Genomic DNA, 26,985 nt, shown 5'->3' with positions numbered 1-26,985 from the left:
AAAAAAAAATAAAATAAAAAAAAAGTTTGACCTGTTTTATGAACAATGCACTTGTCAAAATTTTTTGTGTTTATTTATTTCGGGGACCGAATGCAGTGATGAATATTTCAAGGCCCTCATTACATATGTGTAAGTATATATTTACATGTTGCATATTTATATGTATATAATAAAAATATCCAATGAGAGCTTATGTTTCCTTTTATTTTGATACATTGCGTGAGCATGTCGGATTCGCAAAGCACACAAGATCTTAAAGAATGTTAAAAAAAAAATAAAACAAAACAATGAAATTAAGATCCTTTGTTTCTCATTTTTTTTTTTGACTTTTTTTTTTTTTCTGTTATAAGTGCAACAAATGAGACGAATTTTACTAATTTTCCTAATGGATGCATTAACACACTTCACAAGCAATGTTTATAATCGCTCTTATAAAAAAATAAAATTCTTTTGTTCATTATGTTCCTATCTTTTTGTTATCTTCAGTCATTTTATAAAAAAAAAAAAAAAGAAAAACAAAAGTCCTCTTTCAATGTACAAATCTTTTTAAATAATCATCTGCGTGGATTGAAAATTAACATAATAATATCGTTACACATTATTTACTCATGAATTTATTTTATTACAATTTTACATTGAAATTAGTGTCATATAATTTGAAAACTTTTATATATATATATATATATATATATTTTTGTTGTATACCTCACCTTTTTCTAATTTTTCAAGATATTCTTTTGTGTGAAGACCTAAGTTATGCTTATTCAATGAGAGTAAATTTTCAAAGTGACTCAAGGAAATCTACATATAAAAAAAATATAAAAAAATAAAATAAACGAATATGCCTTTTTATTTATTTATTTTTTTTCTTTTTTTGGAAAACTAATTGCATAATTGTGTATAAGCACTTTCTTTCCTTTAAACTTTTTTCCCCCATTTTTTTCTTCGTTTACCTTGAAAGATTGAACCTTTAATTCATCATCTGATGAAAGCCAAAAAAAACTTAACTACGTGAAAAATAAGTGAAGGGATATGTAGCAAGAAGATAATGCTACTAATTTCATATGCACTCCGTTTCAGCGATAGGCGTGGAGAATATATGTACATATACGCACATATGTAAGCATATAAAATAGGTACTTCACAAATGTGCATATTTCAAAAAGAACAATATTCATTCATAAATGAACAAGTCTCATAAAGGAAAATGATAAAGTGGGAAAAAACAAAAATGATGGGGGGGAGGGATGTATTATTATATTACTATTTCCTTGGATAACTCAAAATCAGGAGAACTTTCCAAAAACACAGTTTCTATGACATATTCATAAATCTTTTCATATATTTCCAAATATCCAAAAAATTCCATATTCTCTGGAAAATTGGGGTTTTAGGGTACAGCATGCCATAAGTACATAATGTAATACATAAAGAATGACAACTTTGGAAAAAACGAAATGGAATACGAATTGTATCTTTGTTCCTTTTTATTAATACTATATATATATATATTTTTTTATTTACTTGTATATATTATGTGATTTTTTATTATTCTCAAAAGTAGCCCAGTTTTCCATTTTTCCTAAAATACCAAAAAAATTGCAAAAAATATATAAAAAAAAAATTTTCTTTTGAAAAAAGAAAAAAAAAGGATATATTAAAAGAACTTTTAATTATCTTACTTTTATTAAGAATAAATGAAGAAAAGAAACGTTGCTTTTTTCATTTAAGAAATTTAAATTTTTGCTAAAGATGTTCGAGAAATACTTGTTTATCATTTTATAATTGAACATTTTTTTAAGTGACCCATCAAAAACTTCGTTCCTAATGATCATTTTTTGTTCTTCGTCGCTTAATTCATTGTATCGCTGATCAGTGTCGTTTTATTTTTTAATGGAATTTGTGAATTTAAGATTGTGCACATGTACGTTATTTTGCTTATAAAATTATTGTATTACTAATAATATATGTATGATCGCGCAGGAATAATGAATGATATGGACATATACATATGTTACATCTTTTTATATCTGCATCCATACTATGCAAAATCACCTTCAAATAAAGATCAAAAAATTCATCATCCATGCTTAGTATCTTGTGAGAACACAGAAAAAAAAAATATAATAATTTCCTGTAAAAAACAAAAGATGAATAAATATATAAGTTCATTTTTTTTTCTGTTTTTTATATTCATCTTGTTCTTAATTTTTCCCCTCTTTCACGAAATGCTTTTATACTTCGTTTTGGTGTGTGTTAAGACCCTTGAACAAATTGTTATGAATTGTTTTATTTCTGTGTTGTATGATCCTTCCATCTATAAACACGTAAAGCACAAATGGAACATTATTGTTTTTATGTATTTGTGTACTTTCACATAAATGTTGAATGTGTAATTTAGGGCCCTTGTTCATGTATGTCTACACACACGTGAGTAACAATAGGATAATTATGCTCTACCTGATTCTCTTTCATTTTGAATAAGATATTACAACTAATGACAAACAAAAAGGTGTTGTAATTTATGTTATTTATTTCTAGAATGTTTTCCAGTAGACCTATGAGGAATGTATAACGTGACATACAGTTGGGAATTTGCTTCGCATATATTTAATTACACACGGATGCACTTGGGGATACATACATATTTCTTCTCTCTGTCATGTTCTTGACACATTTGCATATCGACACAAACACCGATAGATACAGTTTAATTCGCATACCAGATAGATGAATTATCTCTTCATAGCCCTCTAACAGGCTTAGTGTATTCAACATGTCAAGGCTCTTCAACCTGCACAAAATATGATAAAAAAATAGAATAAAAATAAAAAGTAAAATAAAAACAAAAAAAACAAAATAATAATAAACTTTGTCACGAAGTTTCTACGAATATATAACATGAATCATGTATCTAAACTGTTAAATAAAATAATTTTATACATAATGTTCTCTTTATTTGTATGTAATCCAGTGAATAAGTAGTAAAGATAAATGTCTTTAACGCCTTTTTGCTGTATAAATTTAAGTGGGAAAGAAAAACGGTGCCGCGTGCAAAGCGGTACCATATAAAAATAAGTAAAACAAAATTATGTAAAATTATATGTAATTATATAAAATTATGCAAAATAAAAAATCGTCCATAGCATATTACATTAGTTACATTTTTATTACATATATAAACGAATTCGTCGAACTGTTTAACAGGGTTAACAAAAAATGATAAAAAAAGTTGGATGACATGGTGTTCTTAATCATTCTCAAAATATTCATTAAGGTATGTCCATCGTTATTTATTAACAAAACAATTAATTCGCAAAAACATCTGATATCCTTATTTTCGTCATTGTCTAATGAGAAAAGACCTTTTAATATTGTGTTGCAAATCACCTATAAACAAAAAATTATCATTAAGAGGAAAAGTTACTTTTTTTTTATTATATTATTTTATTTTTTTTTATTTTATTTATTTTTTTTTTTTTTTTTTTAGCAATGATAATTTACTGAATTGTTTAAAAAAAAAAAAAAATAATAATAAATGATAATCAAACATGAGGAAGAATAAACAGCTTTCTAGCATGTTCTTCCATGTATCTAGGATCAGTGATTAATAATGAAAACGTCGTTAACGAGGTATACAAAAAAATAAGTGAAAAAGTAAGTTTCATATATGTACACATATGCACACATAAATAAGCCTTATATACACGGCAAACTAATTGTTTGCTTACTTCACTTGTTGTGCTTTTTATTCTCAAATAAGTTAGGAGCTGCTTCAAATAATTCATAATTGAGGTAAAGACTTGAGAGTCGCATTTTGTGTTAGACAATACTTGAAAAAAATGTAGTTATTTATGAAATGGATGATGGATGGAGATGGGACAACAAATGTCATGTGTGGGAATACATGCATAAAAAAGTTAGTACATATATATATATATATATATATATATATATACGTATGCGTGTCAAAATTGGGAAGAGTCAAGTATTAACGCATGATAAAGAGTGAACTGCAATATAGATATATATATTCACTCATATGTTTTTATCTGCTTCCTTTAGATACCAGGATAAAACAATTTCCATAGGTGCGAAAACTGATACCCTCTCAAGGACAAGATTAAGTAGAAGTTTTCATTAAAAAGTTTCAGTCTATTCAGTATTTTGTCTATTAATTCTGAGGAAAAGAAAATATATAACAATTCAGTATTTTTGATTTGGATGCATCTTTACCTCTATTTTTTTTGATGATTTTTTGCTTTCTCGCTTTATCCAGAGAAATAAATAGAATTAGTACCATGTCTTTTTAAGGAACACACGACGAAAAATTTTTCATACAGATTATTTACATTATTCTCATCACATAGTTCAAATTTTGGAAATTTATAAAATTCCTTCACCATATTAGCCGAGCATGCAATTAAGCTTTTATTTTCTTTTTCAACCACATAATGAGATATATTTTCTTTTAATACATTGGCTATGATATCTTCCATGTTTTCATCTAAAAAAGGTGGACACATGTACGTACATGTATATATATTATACATATGTATACATACATATATACATACACGCTTTTGTATATATATGGGTGTAATATTATATAAAGCATGTTTCCTATTATACATTGTCCATATGTGTTATATTCCTTTTCGAGAATGTTTAAATTAGCTCTACCTGTATAACCTGTATTGTGAATTTTATGGCATTCACTTTCGTTATCCACATTTGTGTTTCTGAATAAGTGTAATGATGACAAATCCAACACCCGAATATGAGTAAATAGATTTTGCAACTTTCTCATTAAATGATTAAACGTGTGTATGTGCAAAATGCATGGAAAATTTAAACTTCGCATCTTTGTATTTTCTGTATTACTTCATAAACTCTACCGATGTTAAATTATTTTTGTCTTTGATGAATGAATCTAGCTAAAATAGGCATGTGTTAATTAAGAGAATTATTTTTTTTTTTTTCCTTTTTTGTCTGTTATTTTTTTAGGCTTATTTTTATAAATGTTTACGCCGTCATTTCGTTGAACCAGGAGCGTGTTTTATGTATTTAGAATGTATGTATATACATGTGTAAATGGGTATGTTCACAAGTGACGATGAACTCACCGTTTTGATATCTGTATAATCCATGTAGCTGCTTGTGTCATTTATGGTTATGATACTACTGCTTTTTTCTAACCCATCAAAAAGGGACGTCTTATTTAATCCCGTTTTTTTGCTCATGTGTTTAATTTTGTCCTTGTTTTCCTCTTCTTCCTTTTTTCTCGTTCTCATCATTGTATGTTTCTGGAAAATGTGAATTAAATATATAATGTGGTAGATGCCACATGCTTATTTATATATAAATACAACTGTGTGTGGAAGGAAAGCTTAACCCCCCCCTTATACTTATTCTCTTGCATACATATGTATATTTCCAAATGTTGGCAAATACAAATGGGTGTAATAAACACACATATATATATGTGTACATATGTAAAAAAAAAAAAAAAAAAAAAAAAAAAAAAAAAAGACAATAAACAATATACAATATACAATATACAATATACAATAAACATTAAACATTAAACAGTAAACAGTAAACAAAATTCGTTCATTCATTACATATTCTTCTCCTTTTATTATTTCGTAGGTGCTTAACATTTTTTTCTCTTCGTCGATTATGTCGTGAACATTGCTTTCTCTAAGAAGTGCAAATGCGCATGTTTTTACTGTTAAGGGGTATAGTACATAAGTGTGCATATGTACCATATCATATGTGTGTTCTAATACACATATTTATATACATTAGACGTACATTGAGAAAAAAAAAAAAAAAACTAGCGCAAACGCTTAGGATCGCTTACCGGATTTTCTGAGTTATTGTAGATCTGGCAAATGATGGAACAGTCAGTTCATTATTTTCTCCTTTAGCACTGTAGAGATCATTTTTTATTTTTTTTTCGTTGAAATATTCATACAAGTTGACAAATAAATTTGTTATGGCATCTGTATATGGAAATAGGTGCAAGAATGTCTGCAGGTGTTAAATGCAACTGTTAATATAAGTTATTTTGCACGAACGATGTGTGCAGGCGGTTGTTTTTTTTCAACATTCGCTTTCCTCTTTCTTTCCCTTCCACATTTTGTTTTATTTTTTTTTTTTTTTTTTTTTTTTTTTTTTTCTCCCCTCATATATATGGGGAGCTACAACTAAATAACTTTCATTTTTACTTTTGTCAGAATTAATTATAGATATTTCGTCGAAAGAAATACTTAAACTTGTTAACACTTTTTTTATGATTTGCCAATTTTTTCTTTTTATATCTTTTCCAAAGCCATTTTCCAAACTATTCATATTGATGGTCTTTCAGGAAGAAAAGAAAGAAGGGGATAAAAAAAAAAAAAAAAGAAGAAATAAAAGAGGAAATCGTTTGGATCTATTTTCTGAAAAATTATTAAAGAAGACAAAATTGTATAAAAAAAGAAACATGAAAAAAATATAATTCAAATGAAAAGAATAAAAAGTCTTGTAAAATAAAGGTGAATGAAAAATACTTGTGGAATATATGTGTTTATAATTTCTGAGACTATTATTCCATTGCTTGCATTTTTAATGCTTTTAAAAGAATACGACAGATTTAAGTATTGCAACCATTTTATAACTTCTCGTGGCACTGAAAAAAGGACACACAAAAAAAAGAATAAGAAAGAGAAAAAAAAAGAAAATAATAAAGGAATGAAAAAAAAAAAAAAAAAATCGTGTGCACATTCATGTAGATTTAGAATAAGCGTGTGCATCGAGGAGAGGTGGGGAACAACTACGGTGGCATATTATAAGGGTATGGGAAATGATACACAAAAATAAGGTGGTTAATTTTACATTCCATTTTTTTGTTCTCCAAGATTTTTTATGAACGTAATTAAACATTCTATAAAATTTTTTAAGTCAATCTGAAGAAAGCAGTTTAAAAAGTAGAAATGTGAAGCTTATATGCTTATTTTATTTATTTATTATTTTTTTTTCTTTATATATATGTAATTCTTTATTAAAAGTGTATGACAGAAATGAATTGAACTTTCGACTGGGAGAGGGGATATATATAAGCTATTCGTCAACATATCTCCCTGCATATTTTCTCATACGAAGTTGTGAGATAACTCGAATTCACAATTCATGCTGTATTTGTGAGATAGTGTCATACATTGGAGTGAAAGTAAATATAGAGATATCCAGATTTATAGACAAAAATATGTACATATACAGGGTCTGATACTTGATCATATAAGTAAAGCAAAAACATCTGTCTACCTATCTCCACTTTGCTAACTAAAACATGTGCATATTTATTACCTCTATAACAATAATTGCACATGTCACTACTTGCTATTTCGCTTTAGTGCTAGCTTTTCTCATGCGCGTTTCTTTTTAATAAAAAAAAAAAAAAAAAAAAAAGAGGGAATAATTGTGGTAATAATATTAATACTGCTAATAGTAATAATAAATACTTTCCATATTTTATCTCTTTTTTTTTTTTTATTTCCCTCCCCATACACAAGTCTATTTTCATTCATATTTTCTTTGAGATGCCCTTTCTATAATGACACAGTTTCATAAAGGTAGGAAAAAAAAAAAAAAAAAAAAAAACACCTTTTTTTTTTTTTTTTTTTCTCCATTTTGTCTTATATAACTATACTCCATAAACAAGAAAAAAATAAATATTAAAAAAAAAAAAAAAAAAAAAAGGAAGATTTCAACAAAAGGGCTGGCTAAATAAATATGAAAAACATACATAATCGTGTACACACACAAATGTATATGCAAGGCTTAAAGAACTCTATACATTTTTTCCATAAACCACTAAAATACACAATAATAATAATAATAATAAGGGAAAAAAAAAGTACAACGGTATTATGAATTAAAAAACCTATAGGCTGAATGTAAAAAGGGAAATTTCGACAAGAAGTAGAATAAATCCGACAATATTCAAGTAAGACATTAAAAGGTATATAATTGCAGAAATGTGTGTATCCATTTTTTTTATTGAATTATGATATGTGATAAAAGGGAAAATTATATACATTCTATGAAACGAATATAGTGTAGATCTACAGATAGACATATCAATGTATACTAGTGTATACATGCAGAAGAAAGCATATATACCATTCCACATGTGCATGCAAGCATATAGAGTTATACATTTTTATATGCATAAAATGGATTCTGAGAGAAAATACATAACCCAATAAATGCTTCCGAAAAGTGCGACGAGTTATACTTTCTCTATCTACATCCGCTACTGTCCATGTACTACTCACCCCTCCTACTACGTGGGAATTTTTTTTTTTTTTTTCTTTTTTTTTTGTGAAGAATGTGTATTTTATGCAGTCATAGAAAGAAAGGGGGATTCGAAAACACAGCCATAGGAACATGGTCCAAAGGAGTCAGCTTAATTTTTTGTTCGTCTATATTTTTATTACATTTCGTGAATGAAGATGAACTGAGCATATTAAACAAAATAGAAGTAGATGGAGAGAATAAAATGGTTTATTACTTAAGTATATACAATTTAATAGGTGCAGGAACGTTGTTATTGTTTTCTTTATTGGGACATTTTATTTATAAGCCTCTTTTACGCCCAATTTATTTATGCTCTTTTATCGTTTCTCTATTTTTAATTGCATCTGGAGTTTACACTACTTCGATAAGTAAGAATACATCTTTGAAAATTATTGGAATAATGGATGCATTAAAATTTCATCCCGATTATATGCTTTTAAGTAAAATAAATAATTTAGATGAAGTTGGAGGTCCTAAGGTTATTCAATCAGAAGATGGTATAGGTCTAAGAGAGGTAGCCAAAGGGGTGAGTGGTCTTCCAGATATATCTACATTTGATGCAACAAAGGTTTTAGAAATAATAAAAGATCGTGAATCTTTTTTGGGTACTAAAAAAGATCTATTATTAAAGAGCTTAACTAAAGAAGATTTATTGAAAATGTTTAATAATATAAGAGAGTCGGATCCTAGTGTACATAAAGATTTAGTGGAAAATACGTTATTAGAATTATATGAAAAAATAAAAAATATTCGTATGAATTTTGATATATATGATAAGTTTTATAAATTTATGGAAAACAATCCTGTTCCTTTTATAACTAGTTCAGAAAAATTAAAAAAATTTACAGAAAAATTTCAGCATGTTTTTGATCGTTATAATAAATCCCTTTTTAATAATTTAAAATATGATTTAGTAAAACATGATAATGAAATTATTAAAATATATTTAGATTCAACTGAAAAAATTAAAAAAGTAAGAGCTAAAAATAATAATGCTAAATTAGATGAATATATAGACGACTTGAAGAAAAGAAACATCCTCATCTTGGCATCTTCACTTTTAATGATGTCTTTCATTTATATTCACAAAGGAGCAACGCTAACCTCCAAAAGTTCTATGGCGATTACTTCAATGTAACTACTTCTCATAATACACATCTGTGCTGTCTTTTCATGTGATATGTATCATTCCGGTTACATATTTATACAAACACACACATGTTCCTTTATCGTGAATCCAGATTGTTTTCTTTCATTGAGTGTATTTTTGACTATTCCTGATTAATCAATGTTAATTCGATACAGCGTTATTTGTACATATGCAAAAGGAACATTTTTTTTTTTTTTTTTTTTTTTTTTGCATAATTCGTCTTTTCTTACCTATCATTTTCCATTCCATTATCCTTTTCATTTTCTCTATTTAGGTACGTACCCTGCATGTCTTATCTGATTACTCTGGCATGCATTTTCGTTTGCAGCGGGATTTTTTTCTTCTCCATAATTGGATTAGTTCTCTACGTATTCAGCCTGATATTAATCTTTTTTTTAATATTTTCCCAATGTCTATGCGAACGATTATTTAAGCTTTTTATGGGATTTATTTTTTTATGTTTACTTTTTTTTTGTTTTTTAATCGGATATATCTTAATTGAAGATTTTAATGAAGGATCAAAAGTTTATAACGAGTATAAGAAAAATGACTACAACGATTTTTACTGGGTACTACTAAACAAAAGAACGTATGAGCATTTTAAAAGTTTTGTTTTGTTTTCAAATGGACAAATGTTTTTAGTATGTATAGCTTTGTGTGGCTTTTTGACAACATATTCTCTTTATTGTGTTTTCTACACCTTTCGATCTATTTGTGCTCCAAAGGAGCAGCTTCCCACTCATGTGTAATGGTAGCAAAAGTATATGTGATACTGCTCACATTAAAATGTGCTAATATACAAATGCATATTTTACTAACAATTTGTATATTCACAACTACACACATATAGCCAATTCATTTTTAGCGCTCATCTGACTCATTTAAGAAAATGCTTTGGTGTATGTTGTGCATTTTCAACACCCTAATCCTCTTCGTCTTATTACGATTTCTACGTCTATGTCTATGTCTATTCCTATTCCTATTATTATTACTTTTTCTTTTTTTTTCTATTTTTTCACGTGTTTTTAACTTTTTATGCTCCCCAATATGGTCGATGTATCAACACAGCCATTTTATCCTCCGTCTACTTTATACACGTTCATTTCTTTTAGAGATTATTTTTTTATTTTTTTAATTATTCCATGTTTTAAGTTATTAATATTATGCATTTGTTTATAACCACTTCGTCAATTCTTATAATGGACTTTTTTTTTGGCATTCCACAATTAGCTTTTATTACCCTTTAGTTGTCCTATGATAAACATACATGTTCTATTTATTTCGCGATACATGTAAAAAAAAAAAAAAAAATTGATTCACTAAAATTGTGCAGGAAAATTATGTGAAACATTCTGTTCACTTTTATTTGAACGAGTAAATTAACAAAATTGGATAATTAAAATGGACGATTACAAATTTCTTGAACGCACTGTTACATGAAGATTGAAGAAAAATTAAAGGGTGGTTTTTTTATTCCAAAATCACATGAACACTCCTCTTTACATGCATTTATGTGTGACAATCCCACGGAACCTACATGCTATGGGACACGAGAAAAAAAAAAGCTTGTGGACGGCTAATTTGTTTAATTTTCCTTTCCTCTTTTTATTTTTATTTATTTTCGTTATTTCTTGCTTTATTTTATAATGAACACACATACTACGACAAAATTGTGCGCAATGTAGTTTTAAGGTTTCTACCTTGTTACCCTTATCAAATGGTCTTAAAAAATAACATGGATATACCCCTTTATGCCTTTACACATTGCATCCCTTTTTACAGAAATTGTTAACAATTATTACATGAGGGGGCTGATCTAATTGGATTGTAAAAAAGAAAATTTGCATAATTACTTGCAGCATAAAAAAAAAAAAAAAAAAAAAAAAGGATTAATGGAAATATTACAACATCCGCAAAAATAAGCACGTTTTCCCAATGTGTTACATATAGACTACTTAAATAAATGGAAAACCTTGTAGCTGCTTAATGTAACTATGTTCTGATATGTTGTTCCTAACTTCATGAAAAAGAATAAATCGATTTCTCTTGCTATAAGTGTATATATATTTTTTCTTTTCATATATATATTTTTTGGTTCGTTCTTATAGAATAAAAGAAAAAACGTGGAAAAATATGAAACTTAAAAAAAAAAGGAAGAAAATGTACATACCAATGTACAACATATTATGTATGTAGTAAAGGAAAAGAAAAAAAAAAAAAAAAAACATACCAAATGGGATTGTTAACATTTATGAACAAGTGTTTTTCTCATAGCACGTTTATCAAAAATTCTTTAATAAACAATTATATATATGGTATAATATAAAAAATAAAATAAACCTACATTTTAAAATGCAAAAAAGGAAAATAAAAAAAAAACCTTTGGAAATACACATTTGAAACGTATTGAAATATTAAATTGGCACAATTGTATATCAAAAAAAAAAAAAAAAAAAAAAAAAAAAATTTATTTTATTTTATTTTTTTGTGGTATTTTAATTTTACTAAATAAATGGATTTTAAACTTATTTAATAGAAAATATACTGCACGATTAGATGTTAGAATGCGTTCCACGTCAGCATGTCAAAATTATATAGTATGTTATGAAGTTTTTTTATGAATGGTTAGAGATACCCTTTATTTTGTATAATTGGCGGAAAATAATATACCACATGAAAATTCCATTCTATCATATCCCTATGTTCTCAAATGATCATGTATGCATGCACAATATCCCGTATTGTAGCATGTAAGGAAAAGCATACTTTCTATATTCCTAAACAGTGCATATACACAAGTGTGGTAACACAAGGGAAGGGATCCATTGAAGTGGCTGCGACCGTAGGGGAATGAACCTCATCCGTCCACCTACACACACACACACATACATACTTACATACCTTTGCTCATTTTCCTGTAATTTCCAAAAGAACAATTTTCATAAGTACTTAATTTTTCCAAAATCAATTCTTCTAGTAGCATAGATGGTCCAAAAAAATCTCTGCCAAACAGTCATTAAGACCATTGCAACAAAAGCACCGCTTACTAATTTAAGACCAGTTAATTTTCTTTCATCATGTGTTGGCTCAGCTGCCCAAGTTAAAAAATTTACAACATCTTTTGCCATTTGAGAAACGTTGCAAGGGGTACCATCTTCATATTCAATCATATCATCTTGAAGAGGTGGTGGCATAGATATAGACCCTCCTGCAAAATACGTATTATAATATAACCCTTGTCTTAAATGTATTCCTTCAGGTGGATCTCGATAACAAGTGAGTAAGGAAAATATATAATCTGGCCCATTATGTCTTGCTGTTGTTATGACTGATAAGTCTGGTGGAGATGCACCATTATTTGCATATCTTGCTGCTTCTTCATTTGGATATGGCTTGGGAAAAGAATCAGTTAAAATTCCTGGTCTCGTAAACATCTCTCCTTTATCATCTGGTCCATCTTCTATATCGTAAGATGCAGCAATTTGTTTTACTCTATTTTCTGGATATACTTCATTAACTAAACTTCGAAATTGCAATTGTTCCATCGAATGACAAGTTGCACATATTTGTCTGTATACTTCAAAACCTCTTCTTACACTTGGTATGTCATGTGAATGAAACATGGATTTAAACCAAAATGGATAATGTGGAGTGTGAGGAGGTTCATAATCCATACACCATGCTACTGGTCTTGATTGCATGCTATTATGCAAAACTGAAAAACCTAAACAAAACAATATATAATATTTTAAATTTAAATATTTATGTTTCTTTCTTTCTTCATTTTCTTCTTCTGTATATGGTTCTATATGATTTTTTAATCTATCTTGACTTCTTTTATTAGGTAAAAAAAAATCACATCCTTCAACTAATGTTCCTCTACATATTTGTCTTTTGTAATCTGTATGTCTATTTTTGTAATTATCATTTGGTTTAAATCGATCCAATATGTAATAATTCAAATTCTTTATTTTGTTATTTTTTGTTTTTGCTTTCAACATGTTCTTCTCGAACTCATTATTCCACGATTTAATTAAATATAATCGAAGCTAAGAAAGGGAACAAGTACATGAGGTGGGGTAAATATGTATTTTTAAGTTCTATTGAATGAGGGCATATATCACAAAACACTATGCCCCAATGCTTTTGGTGAACCTTTGCACAAAAGTAATAACAGCCTGTGTCATTTCTCTCCAAAAAAGTGTGAAATCATTATGATTTGGATTTTAACAAGTTTCTTTTGCAAAAATAGAAAAGTTTAAAAAAATATACTTTCCTGCTCCCTTCAGAAAATTCCCTTATGATGCCGATGGAAATTTATATATTTTGACAATACACACTTGTGCACTTGAACGGTGCAACATTATGTCTTTATGTTTGTGCATCAATTTTTCATGGAACAACTGATAAGTGCAGATGTTCTATCTCTCTCTTTCTGTCACTTTTTTTTTTTTTTTTTTTTTTTTTCTTACATTGTACGGAAGTTTGAGCCATATTTTATCCTTGTATCCTGGAAATAAATTGTTTAATGCTCCACCACCTGCCATATTTTTATCTCAGAATCCTTAACTTTATTTTGAAGTTTTTCTTTTGTATTATATGGATTTTCACCCTTTGGTCAACTTTAAGAATAATTAAAGCTCTCATTTAAAGTCTTCGTTGGTGGTGAAAAGATTGTATGATTTATAGCGGTGCGAAACGGTACTACATATTATGTTTGTACGTGTTTATGCGAATGCTTATGAATGTGTGTTTGTGTGTACGTGCCTATGGATGTGTGCTTATGTGTATGGGTTTGTGTATGTATGTACGAGCTCGTGAATGTTCTTATGTATGTTCTTATGCACGTTCTTATGCACGTTCTTGCGTATGAGCTTATGTATCCATTTATGTACAGGCATGAGCGCACACTCTCGTTATACCCTTCCGAGGAGGAACATTCACGAAAAGAAAACTTCCCCCTTTATCAGGTAATGAGCTATATTTATATATCTTAAAACCAAGCACTAAGATTGTGAACTTTGGCTTGCAAACTTCAAATCATTTCAATTAGGAATATACGAACTTATAATATATAATTATAGCAATTAACATAATTAAATGCACGTTTTAATGTGTGAAGGAAAATATGGTAACAATAATTTCAACTTAATATAAAGTTGAGAGCACACCCCATTTTGTTCTTTCCATAAATTCATTATTATTTGTGAGGAATTCACATTCGTAAAAAATAAAAAAAAGGTGAAAAAAATTGAAATAAAAAAATGATAAAAAAAAAAAAAAAATGGAAAAAAAGAGATAATATAAAAGTGAAAACAGAGGTTAAAATAAATGGAAGGTAAAAAATAGCAAAAAACGGCAAATAAAATGGAAAAATTTTGACAAAAATTAGAAAAAAAGTTAACAAGAAAGAGAAAAAAAATTTGAACTCAAAGTGTGAATGTATATATGCCACGCAAAATTTCAACACCAGCTAAAATAAAATGCTCACATTTGCGTGTAATTATTTAAAGAAAAATGCAAAAAAAGTGAAAAACCAGCATCATTATATAATACAATGTGACATTTGCATATTTTACCTACACACAATTATATTATTATTACTTTTTTTTTAAAATTATCCCTCATCCTTTATTTACATTTTTGTCCCTATTGTGTTCATGCTTTCTTAAAGTTTCCTTTACGCTATGTCATTACACTGTATGTAAATACTCGAAGAAAAAGCCTTTACGATTATAAAATTGAAGAATGCTTTTTAAATGAAGTAAAATAACATGCTTGAGCTTATGATTTTATCCATTATTTATTTTCCATGTTTTCCATTTTTTTTTTTTTTTTTTTTAAGTTTAATTAAAAAATGTCTTTATTACACAGAATGTATAGTTTCCCATCCATATCTGTTACTAAATTTGTGTACATAACAAAATTCACGTACAAACAGATAATGTGAATAATTGTTTATCTTTTTAAAAGAGGTGAAACGCTGAAAAGCTGAAATGACAGTATCTCCGAATTTTATATTATATGCAGGAAGGGAGGGGGAAGAAGGGGAAAAACACAGAAAACCAAAAGAAAAATCCCCCCAAACAAAAAAGGTGCTAATGGTTTTAAATCTCTTATCAATTATAACACAAAATAATCACGTATGTATATATATTTTTTCCCCTGTTCTGTGGCATACGTGTTGTGTACAAAATTAATGAAGAAGAAAAAAGGGTATAATAGTAAAACATATGGCTCCAACAGCGATTTTTTTTTCCACACATGGTTTAACTTTTCCAAATGTTTAAAGATAAATATGAACACATATTCAACTTCGCTTGGAGTGATCACATGTATGCTTATGTAAGCAGTGTATAAGTTGCAACTAACAAAAAAAAAAAGAATACTTGATCATTTAGAACTCTTTTTAATTACTTCAAATGAAGAGCTGTAATGGGTTACTATGTAAATAGGAACTCTTTGAGCACACCAAAACTGTTTCTACACTCGTTTTAGTTTACTATTTCAGACTATATAAACAACGCCTGAGAAGGAAATTTTCGTTTCCTTTCTATATACGCATTTTGGTATGGGTACCCTACACTCCTCCCCCTTCTTATTATATTAGTTTAGCTTAGAAAACGAGACTAAAATAAAAAATAAAAATGAAAAAAAAAAAAAAAAAAAAAAAAAGGATTACAATCAACTTGTATTAGATGATGTATCTCCCAAGTTACTTTTTTGTCTTATCATAAAATAAGGGTAAATATTCAAATGACTCTTTATCTTAAAAATATTCGTCTCGCATGCAGTGAGAAGGATATCCTAGGGAAAGGAGTTTTTTATCTTGTAAACACTTTCTTTCTGACAGAAACCACTTTTTTATATCCTCATAGTACGTAGATATACATGTATAAGAAAAATTCTTCACTAAAGTAGTGCTAACCTTTTCAGAATTTTTTTTTTTATTATCATTTGTATACCCATACGAAATTGCTCGAACACAAGTGAAAATGTTATGTTTAACAATTTTAATTTCGTGGGGAATACATTTTTGTACACATGAATTGGATAAGTAATTTTCTTAATAACCTTGATGATGCTGAAATGTTTACGTTACTAGTTCTTTGAAAATATAAAAAAAAAAAAAAAAAAAAAAAACTCTATTTTTGAAAATTAGGAGAGGTGTTTTTAAAGAAGTTTATGCATGATACAACACATTTTCATGATTTGTCCTTATACATAAAAAACTTTTTAGATTTAATTATCGCAAGGTTCAAATTTTAAGGAAAGGGGAAAAAAGAGAAAAAATAATAACATTCTAAAACTATATACTTTGATATATTTTTATTCATTTTATACCTCATATATTCCAACAAACAATATTGTAATAATCCTCGCCCAAAACAAAATAAAAAAAAAAAAATACAATAACAAAATCATTTCATGAAAATAGAGTGGCATGATATGGAATCATGATGTTATACACATATACGTGTACGTGTATTTGCAAGTATTATCAGGAACATTCAAAAAAAATTTTACATGCTTCACCTTAAAAGCTTCACTCTTCTTAAAAATAATAATGTGAAGAGGAGTACGTACACTGCTACTAATTTACGTGAAAAAAATACCCTTGTTTTCTCTCTTCTCATTTAAAATTTTTTCAGGTCTTACATTTACTTCTCCCTGAAAGCGATAAATAATGTAGCATCCATATGTTGTGATAAACACTATGTTTATTTAATTTTGTTTTATTTTATTTCATTTTATTTTTCCCTTATTAGTTTCGTTCACTTTTTTTTCTTTTGGCCGAGTATAAACTTTTTTAAAAAATATGTGTACATAAATTCTTTTGTGTCATTCCTCCACTTGCCGAATTGGTCAAGCCCAAACGAGAATGTTATGCCGCGAAATATGCACTAAGGTATAAATTTTTTATCCTATCAAAATAAATTAAATAGAGGAAGTGGTTTGGTAGGTAGGCTTAATAGTCACAAGGAAATAAAAATAAAATAATAAAATATGGGGAAAGAATAAAATACCAAGAGAAAGTGCACGTGAAAAAAGAATAAAAAAAAAAAAAAAAAAACGTACAAAAAGAATTAAGCTCAAAGAAGAATACACATATATGGAAAGCACAAATGAAGAAAGTGCAAACATAGAAACTTGCAAAAGTACAACATGCTAATTTTTTTGTATAGAAAAATATCTGATCAAGGGATAACCACCTAAGTCCTAACAATTTGTCTCCATACAGGTGTATAAAAAAACATTATTTTATTTTATTTTATCTTTTTTTTTTTTTTTTTTTTTTTTTTTTTTGCGGTGGTGGTGGTTATATTTTAGAGTTCCTTCTACGTTTTACATAACGTGAATAGCAATTGTAGTTATGTAGTTCATATCTTAAACCTTGGTTTAAGCTTGTCTTTGAGAGAGAAAAAAAAAATTGTTTAATTGAAATAGTAATTCCCACAAGAAAAGAGGTATGGTTTTATAAAACGATACTTGCGTGGAATGGTAAGTAATTCACTACTGATGTAATGGGGTTCAATGTGTGCACAAATCACCCCCAATGCTGCCTACTCATGCAAATTTTGTACTCCTTATTACGTGAAACACCAGGTGCACGGAAAAAAGTGAGAGAACGTTATTCAATTTCGGTATTCGGTAGTTGGAGTGTAGGAATTAAAAACAATTTTTTACATACATGAAAGCAGAAACACTTTTTTTCACGCATGCGGCAAGTAGAATTATATGCGACAATTAAAAAACATACGCGTGCATGTAGCAATTTATATATAATCCAGCGCATCTATATATGTAGGAAAACAAGCTAACGTGTACAAAATTATTGTATACACTATGCATTTATATATTATTAGGGCTACAAGGGCCCCTTGGAAGGATTGCACATAAGATAAGTGTACACTTGGAATAGTTTGGAAAGTGCATATTACAGGTATATTTGTACATTTAAAAAATGTGTATATATTTTGCCCACAATCGCTCGATTGAAATGATAAGTTTGAATGCTTGCAGCTATGTAATTAAATTCCATAAACTTTTATGTATCTTCCATGTTACATTGTACACATAAAAACGACTGGCTCATTGCTGTACTTTAATCGTGTTAGTAGGACCATGGGGGGTTAATTTTATATTCTTTTTTCTCATTTTATCGTTTTTTTTTTTATTTTTTTCAGAAACATGTATGAAATGGCCCCATGAAAAAGCAAATTTAAAAAAAAAATATTTACATCACGATATATTATTTAACTCTTAAAGAGTGTTATTTTAAGCAAAAAAAAAAAAAAAAAAAATTACAATAAAACAAAAATGTTATATAAAACTTAACACAAAAATAAAAAAAAATATATATATATATATTTTTTTGAAATTAAAAGTTTATAACAAACAGAAAGTAATAGCAGCAAAAGAAAAAATAAAAATATGCATTTTTTTTCTTAAAACACACTTTTCTACATAAAACTTTTTATATGAAATATTTTTATGCATTTTTCTCTTAAAACGGATTTTTTATGAATACGTCGAATTTCCCTTTAACATACTATTAAAAAACATACTTTTTAAAAAAGAATCTTTTCCCCCCCCCCCCCCCCCCCCTAAACTTCTTTATATTTAATTAATACGTATACTAAAAACAAAATGGCTGTAACAAAACTTGGAATTAATGGATTCGGACGTATCGGACGTTTAGTGTTTAGAGCTGCTTACGATAGGAATGACATTGTAAGTTTTGTTTAATTCCACAAAAAAGAGAAAAAAATGAAAAAATATAACCGATTCTTATATCATTATTTTGCTGTCATATATATATTTTATTATGTGTGTAAACTTTTAAGCTCAGCATTTTTTGAAAAAAAAAAAAAAAAAAAAAAAAACTGACTTTATGTGTATGTACAGGAGTTTGAAATGTATTTTTTTTTTTTTTTTTTTCCAACTCCTCTCCACCGCATTATTTTTCATTTTTTTTTTTTTTGTTCTTTGGGAGAAATCAGGGCCGATTTGCTTGTAATTGTGCGCCCAACGGAAAATACTTCCCAATGCTGTTTGTATAAGTTCCAGTTTTCATTACCATTTATTTTTCCATTTTTCCTTTTTTTTTTTTTTTTTTTTTTTTTTTTATAATGTTATATAGGAGGTAGTAGCTATTAATGACCCATTTATGGACATTAAGCACTTATGTTATCTTCTGAAGTATGATTCGATTCACGGTGTATTTCCAGGAGAAGTTACACCAGGAGAAGGTATGATCACAGTTGGAAACAAGAAAATTAATGTACATAGCGAAAAAGATCCATCACAAATACCATGGGGAAAGTATGATATTGATGTAGTATGTGAATCAACTGGTGTATTTTTAACAAAGGAATTGTCCAATGGACATATTAAGGGAGGTGCAAAGAAAGTTATCATGTCCGCACCACCAAAGGATGACACTCCAATTTATGTTATGGGTATTAACCATGAGAAGTATAACCCAAAAGAACTCATCGTTTCGAATGCATCATGTACTACCAATTGCTTATCCCCAATTGCTAAGGTACTTAATGATAATTTCGGTATTGTTGAAGGTTTAATGACAACTGTTCATGCATCTACCGCAAACCAATTAGTAGTTGATGGACCATCCAAAGGTGGTAAGGACTGGAGAGCAGGAAGATGTGCATTATCAAACATTATTCCAGCTTCCACTGGTGCAGCTAAAGCAGTAGGTAAAGTCTTACCAGAATTGAATGGAAAACTAACAGGTGTTGCCTTCAGAGTTCCTATTGGCACCGTTTCCGTTGTTGACCTAGTATGTAGATTAGAAAAGCCAGCCAAATATGAAGAAATTGCAGCTCAAATGAAAAAAGCAGCAGAGGGTCCACTCAAGGGAATATTGGGATACACCGAAGATGAAGTTGTATCTCAAGATTTCGTCCATGACAAGAGGTCATCTATTTTTGACATGAAAGCTGGTTTAGCATTAAATGACAACTTTTTCAAAATTGTTTCATGGTATGATAATGAATGGGGATACTCAAATCGTGTTTTAGATTTGGCTGTTCACATAACAAAGCATTAAGTTGTTTTTTTTGCTACCACGACCAATTGCTGAATTTTTAGTATCATGAAAATATATACATTTTACCAAAATTAGTTATAAAATGTAAAGTAATGGGGCTAATTTAATTTTTCCAGCATAATAATTGAGATATAAAAATATACACACACATTTATATATATATATATATAATTAATAAAATGTCTTATATATTACTGTAGCATTTATGCTATGATTGACGTCATAATTCACGCCATAATTTACGTCATAATTTACGCCATAATTTACGCCATGATTTACGCCATGATTTACGCCATGATTGACTGAAACAGTTAAAGTTAGAATGCGCGCTACTATCATTTTTGCAATAATTAATGCAAAAATGAAGGCGTACTTTTAGCTACTGATTTCATGCATATTTACACGCAAACACATGTATATTATTTCTGAACCCGTATTATACGAAAAATGAGTTATATTATTAATAAAACACGCATTTTATTTTATGGAGAATTAAGAACGATCTAATAGTAATTAAAGTAAATCCTTGTATATAATATCAAATTGTTTAACACTTTGTTTGCCACAGTGTTAAAGGCTTTTTTTCTTTTTTTAAACCACAATCGAAAAATAGCCCTCGTGTGGTCCAGTAAGACACAAGCGTTATTTCAAAGAATATTTAAACAGTGGTTTAAAAAAAAAAAAAAAAAAAAGTAAAGGAAATGAAATGAAAGGAAATATTCTTTCGCGATGTGCAACACATGCTGTGTTCTTATGTGTACGCGATAAACACAATATGAAATGTGTAAAGAGGAAAAAATCATTTTTTATCCAATTTGTCACGAAATGAATAACATCCGTTGCATCAAATTAAGGAAGGAGAATTTGAAAAATTGTGGATGCACACTACATGTTGCAAAAAACTTTATTTTGTTAGACGTATTTACGTATATGCGTAAATAATGTATTAACAGAATGTAAATGTTTTTATACACATCTTCATTTTGATCATCTGCAGGATATTTGTAGTTATTATTTTTTTCAAGGAATAGATCTATGTTATCAAAAATTATTACTGCTGGTTGATTCTTTAAAGCCATAGTGAAAATTTTCTTTATGTATCGGCTATTTTCACCGATTGTTTTGTTTACTAAAAGATGATTTTCAAATGCAATTATGCACACATTTTGAAATTGAAAAAATAATTTTTTTTTTTCTCTATAATTCATCTTTTTCATTAGAAAGGACATATATGACACATGTTTGTACCTTCTTCGCCCCCAAACTGGATTATTACTTGTATGCTTGTTTTCCTTACTCATGTTAGTGCCTCCTCGATCGTGTATATTGTTTATGTTCATTTCAGTTTTATTATCAAGAGTACAGTTCAAAATTTTTTCATCAAAAAAAATATCTTTATAATTTGAGGAAATAATGTGAACTAAAAACTGCAATAACGTGGTTTTTCCGGCTCCACTACTACCATATATCAAACAAGTGTTAGGCAGTTTTATTTTACTAAAATAGAATCTTAATAATGTTCTTGACTGTGAATTACAGATATTGTAATTATCATCACACTGATATATGTTTTTCAGTATGAACTGCTTTCTAATGGGCGCCAAAAGGTCCTCCTCCTTAGCGCGCTTTCGAACATGTTTCTGACATAATAACTGTGGGTGTCTCCCCAACTGTTTCGTGTAAACACGTTTATTTGGTTCCATGTTAAAGCATTTTACTCTACCACAGCAATTGTTTTTGTTATCATTGAAATCATTACAATTTTCAGCATTGCTTATAATGGAAAAGTGCTGAACTTGAGTATCCTCTTTGGAGCACATGGGGAAAGCGCTGTCTCCTTCGACACGAGCATTTGCACTTTTAAAAGTGTCACGCAATTTTGTATGCCTTTTGAGAAGCGTATAAACATATTCTTTTATAAAAAATGGCGTGTACAGACGCTTACATATACGTTTCAAAACATGTTTATCATTTTGTGTGAAGAGAAAAATCGCGAATGTCTTTTTTTTTTTATTTATCAGAAAATATTTATACTTTCGAAGATACTTAAAATAATTCAAATTTATCAAACAATTTATCAATTTAAAATTATTGCTTAGAAATTCATAATTTGTATGTTCATATGGGTTACTTATATTTGGAATTTCTAATTTTTTCTTGTGTCCATTTTTTCTGGATTTTCTGATAATGCCCTTTTGAAAATTATAATAATATGTGAAAAAACATTTAAATAAATTCACATTATTTCCATTCATACTATCTAGATAATCTACCTTGTTGGATAAATAGGTATATATTTTATCTATAGACAAATTCTTCTTTTTTAAGAGTCTTTTATTAATATCTTTGTTTAGGTGAATATAATACGGGACTCGTGTGTTAACAAAATAGGAGATATTTATTTTACAATCAAATAAGTTCTTATATAGGTCAAATATTCCTCTCGTTTTGTGGAAACCTATTAATTTAACGCAGAACTTTTTTTTGTTCAATTTTTTCAGCAGCTTATTTTTTAAGTAGTAAATGGAATTATAGATATGCATATTAACATCTCGTGTGTGTTTTTTTTTTTTTTTTTCTCTTTCATACTTTTTGTAAGAATCTGATAACTCGTTTTGTTCATAGTTTTTGCCATCACTGAATTTATCACTTTCTTCATTACTTCCTTCAAAGCCGTTTAAATTTCTGCTTTCTTTTATGGACACTACCCAATCATCAAAATAGGGTAGAAATAGGACTGATTTAAAGGCCTTCTTTCTTTTAATGTATTTAATAAAGTTTATAAATACATCTTTAACAAACTTTGCTATATTATCATGATTATATATACTTAGAATGTCAATAACGTATAAAGGAATCTTCAAATATTTTTTAACAAATACCAAAATGTTGTTATATGTCTCGTACGAATTTCTTTCAAAACACGAAACACATGCGAAGGTACTCTCATCGTTGCTGAGTACTTCTACCAACTTGCAAGCATTAATCGAGTTACCATCCTTTTGTTCTTTTTTTTTTTTTCCTTCCATTATTTTGCTTTATTTTTCTTTCAATAAATGCATAATATAGGAATCACATTCATTTATAAGAATGCTCAAAATGAAGAATTTCGTTCTTTTCTTCTCCTACTAGACGAATAATAGCACGGATTGTGTTCTATTTACACAATGAGTAGTCCATTCTGTTTTTAGATAATTTTTTTTCGAGGTCATGTTGGTAGTAAGATTAATGGAAATATAAAAATGTTGCAGTTACACCCACTCTGAAACATCCACTTTGCACTATTACTCAGTTTTCGCACGTTCGAAAAATTAAAGAAACCCTTTCAAAAGGGATAAAAGGTATCTAGTTATTATTTTTATACATCTACACTTGTAACATAAAAATCAAATGAGTATCGATTATGTATGACTAGCCGATTGAAAACCCATGACAATGAAAAAAAAAAAAAAAAACATGTCAACTGTAAATAACACTAAAGAGAAGAACGTATAAAATGATATTTTATTTATCCCCCATTGCTACTCTAAATGTTCTCACACTTTTGTGGATTCATTAAAAGCTTATACTGTAACAGTGTTCTTTCTACCTAGCTTCTTAATTTCCATTACCTTTTACACAAAATATGGAAAGTGTTTTGCGTGTTACACAGGTATGGCTGACAGTGTTCTTTTTTTCTTTTTCTTTTCACTGCAGCATTTTTCATCTTTAGTTTTATAAATTATTTACTAAAATTATATGCTAATTTTTTTTTTTTTTTTTTTTTTTTTTTTCTCTTTTTACATTTTAACAAAATGTTATTTAAATTATAAAAACAAAGATCTTAATAAAAAAAAAAAAAAAAAAAATTAAAAAATTAATAAGCGTTAAACTAAGATAACTTTAACAACGAAGGGAAATAATTAATAAACAATGTAAAAACTATGCATAGTTTAAATAGCTTTGGTGTGTATAAAATGTATACATAAATGTGTATATAATTTATATATCATTTTAACATATGAACATTTGGTATTTATAATACTAGTGTAATAACTATATAAAAAAAAATTCATCATAAATAATTTATCATTTATAATGATATTTAAAAAAAAAAAAAAATAGTAATAAATGTAAATGTAGAACTAAAAGTAGAAGTGAAAGGATGTTATACGTACACATAACAAAACACAAACAATACACTAGTGAAACTTATAAGAAACAAAAGAAATGAAACAATTTATTTTTTATTACATTCGGGAAAAATAAATTATCCAAATGGAGGGTATATAAATTAGGTACTAATTTATGAACAAACAAAACATTAATTATGTTACTGTGAATGAATTTATATGTTTTTTTACTCCCCTTTAAAAGGGCATCCCATTCTTGCCTTATTCTATACCACGTTTATGTGTTGTTACATAATTGGTATATACTTCTGAGGGGAGATTTTCCTAAAATATAATTATTGTATTTTCTTTTTTTTCTGAGAAATTTTAATTATAATATCATATTTTTAACTTTAATATATACATTTAAAAAATAAAACAATATGATAATGTAATGATATAATAACGTTTCAACCAGGTGAAATGTACCGAGGGGTTTCCACGTAGCGAATGGTAAAAAAAAAAAAAAAAAAAAAAAAAAAAAAAACCATATCATTAAGTTTTTTCTCCATCTCTATAATGATTCCACTGATTTTCTATTTTCCTATTTATGTTTTCGAACAGCTCAATATCATTCTGTTTTCTCAGTATAGAATCCTTGGCTGAAAAAATGGAGGTATTCTTAAAGGCGTTAATAATATTGATCATGTGATTTTGAAAATTGGATATATCAATAATTTCCTTATCGTTATAATTTTCCTTTAGTTTTTCAAATATATATTTATATTTTTCATTATCATTTATAAATAATCGTAAGATATAATTAACAATTGAGTAGTTATAAATATTCATATTAAATACTGGAACCATACAGTAAATAATTCGTAGCATTAAATTACTTGAACATCTGAATAAATGAAAGTCATCGTTTTTAAAAAAATGTTGGTAACTCTTTAGGAAATTCATAATTTGGTAAAGTTCATTAACTGGTGTAACTATTTTTTCAAAACAAAATCCAGAATGAGCTAGGGAAACGAAAACATCTATTTCTATCTGTCTTATATTAAATTCATTTATTTTATCTTTTAGATCTGACATTTCTAATATTTCTTTAAAACAAGTTGTTTCATTTATCTGTTGCATTCTGGAGGCAACTGTTAAACAACATATACCCATTATTTTTAGTATATCTTTTTCTAGATTCTTTTTTAACAATTTAAATATAATTACATTTAAAAATCTGTTATTGCATAATAATACTTTTAACGCATCACATGCCACATAGGCTAATTCTTCATAATCATCTGAAAATAATTTTTCAGATATGACAAAAAGCCATGTTTTGATATCAACATAATCATTATATCCACAATTGACAGTTTCTAGTCCGTTGTAAAATATGTCTTTCAAATTACAATCTTCTAAAAAATTTTCATGTAATTTTATCTTGCGCGTGTTTGTTATTATTTCTCTCATACTAATTACTTTTTCCATTTTTTTTTTTTTTTTTTTTTTTCTTCTGTTGTGCACGTGTTAATACACTACACGTTTATGCTCCACTCCTCTTATGTAACAAATAAAACAAATGAATTCATATGCAGCAATTCAAATAAACTGCGTTTATTTTGCAATACTTGATGTAAAGTAGAATGGGCAATTCGTGCTGTATATATATATTCACAAATAACTCAGGTTATTTCTATATTGGTGTATACATTTATGTATGCTCCTATGTGTATACATTCACAAGAAGGTATAATGTAATATATACATAATACAACTTTTGTTTACGTATATAATTACATACGTTTCCTTTCATATGTAACAGCAAAAAAAATATTAATTCTTATAATACTCTTTTTAGCTGCAATACATAAGGATTCACAAAAGTGAAAGTATTAAATGGGAGCAAAAAATATAAAATAAAATAGTGTTACGCAGCGAGCGGCACAGCAAAATAGGTGTTAATTATATTTAAAAATAAAATGACATTTTAATCTTTGCATGGCCCTTTCATTTTTGTTTGCTTCGTTTCGTTTGACTGCATCAATTCGGGGTACTTATCTCACAGAACAATAATTTGAATATAAAAAAACAAGTTATATTTCCTAATAACAATATAATTATTAAAAATGAAAAAAAAAAAAAGGAAAAATCTTGCTATAGATATACTTGTAAAAAAATATATATATTTAAGCAAAAATATGTATTTTTGTCACATATATAATACATACATGTATTATTATATAACTTATATATATTTATTTTCATAACTGTTCAGTGATACATAAAAATATGCAATTATGGGTGAGTATATATATACA

At 27.8% G+C, this 26,985-nt stretch overlaps 6 protein-coding genes across 6 annotated transcripts; 2 read left to right on the top strand and 4 right to left on the bottom strand.

The window, feature by feature from the left end:
• Positions 1-457: 457 nt before the first annotated feature.
• Positions 458-6,889, bottom strand: PGO_124580 (hypothetical protein, conserved; the record flags this gene model as incomplete). Its single annotated transcript, XM_028689248.1, has 22 exons — positions 458-524; positions 722-801; positions 954-1,007; positions 1,265-1,374; positions 1,718-1,868; positions 2,056-2,134; positions 2,241-2,317; positions 2,461-2,558; positions 2,724-2,794; positions 2,944-3,014; positions 3,175-3,390; positions 3,732-3,822; positions 4,102-4,180; positions 4,301-4,507; positions 4,684-4,742; positions 4,885-4,937; positions 5,127-5,306; positions 5,625-5,703; positions 5,867-6,008; positions 6,234-6,366; positions 6,558-6,676; positions 6,883-6,889. 22 exons carry the CDS (start codon positions 6,887-6,889, stop codon positions 458-460), a joined length of 2,223 nt encoding a protein of 740 aa, XP_028545049.1.
• Positions 6,890-8,377: 1,488 nt separating this feature from the next.
• PGO_124570 (hypothetical protein, conserved) lies at positions 8,378-10,245 on the top strand (the record flags this gene model as incomplete). Its single annotated transcript, XM_028689247.1, has 2 exons — positions 8,378-9,480; positions 9,771-10,245. 2 exons carry the CDS (start codon positions 8,378-8,380, stop codon positions 10,243-10,245), a joined length of 1,578 nt encoding a protein of 525 aa, XP_028545048.1.
• A 2,190-nt stretch (positions 10,246-12,435) lies between these two features.
• On the bottom strand, positions 12,436-14,043 carry PGO_124560 (cytochrome c1 precursor; the record flags this gene model as incomplete). The annotated part of the gene is made up of 2 exons (XM_028689246.1): positions 12,436-13,545; positions 13,969-14,043. The coding sequence occupies 2 exons, from the start codon at positions 14,041-14,043 to the stop codon at positions 12,436-12,438; spliced, it is 1,185 nt and encodes a 394-aa protein (XP_028545047.1).
• A 5,104-nt stretch (positions 14,044-19,147) lies between these two features.
• On the top strand, positions 19,148-20,570 carry PGO_124550 (glyceraldehyde-3-phosphate dehydrogenase; the record flags this gene model as incomplete). The annotated part of the gene is made up of 2 exons (XM_028689245.1): positions 19,148-19,231; positions 19,641-20,570. 2 exons carry the CDS (start codon positions 19,148-19,150, stop codon positions 20,568-20,570), a joined length of 1,014 nt encoding a protein of 337 aa, XP_028545046.1.
• Positions 20,571-21,388: 818 nt separating this feature from the next.
• On the bottom strand, positions 21,389-23,599 carry PGO_124540 (hypothetical protein, conserved; the record flags this gene model as incomplete). The annotated part of the gene is made up of 1 exon (XM_028689244.1): positions 21,389-23,599. The coding sequence occupies one exon, from the start codon at positions 23,597-23,599 to the stop codon at positions 21,389-21,391; it is 2,211 nt and encodes a 736-aa protein (XP_028545045.1).
• Positions 23,600-25,216: 1,617 nt separating this feature from the next.
• On the bottom strand, positions 25,217-26,155 carry PGO_124530 (hypothetical protein, conserved; the record flags this gene model as incomplete). The annotated part of the gene is made up of 1 exon (XM_028689243.1): positions 25,217-26,155. One exon carries the CDS (start codon positions 26,153-26,155, stop codon positions 25,217-25,219), a length of 939 nt encoding a protein of 312 aa, XP_028545044.1.
• Positions 26,156-26,985: the final 830 nt, after the last annotated feature.

Source organism: Plasmodium gonderi, assembly GCF_002157705.1.
Source record: "Plasmodium gonderi DNA, contig: Chr12, whole genome shotgun sequence".
NCBI lineage: Eukaryota > Apicomplexa > Aconoidasida > Haemosporida > Plasmodiidae > Plasmodium > Plasmodium gonderi.
Note: the sequence above shows the minus strand (reverse complement) of the source record. Positions and strands in the feature narration are given on the sequence as shown.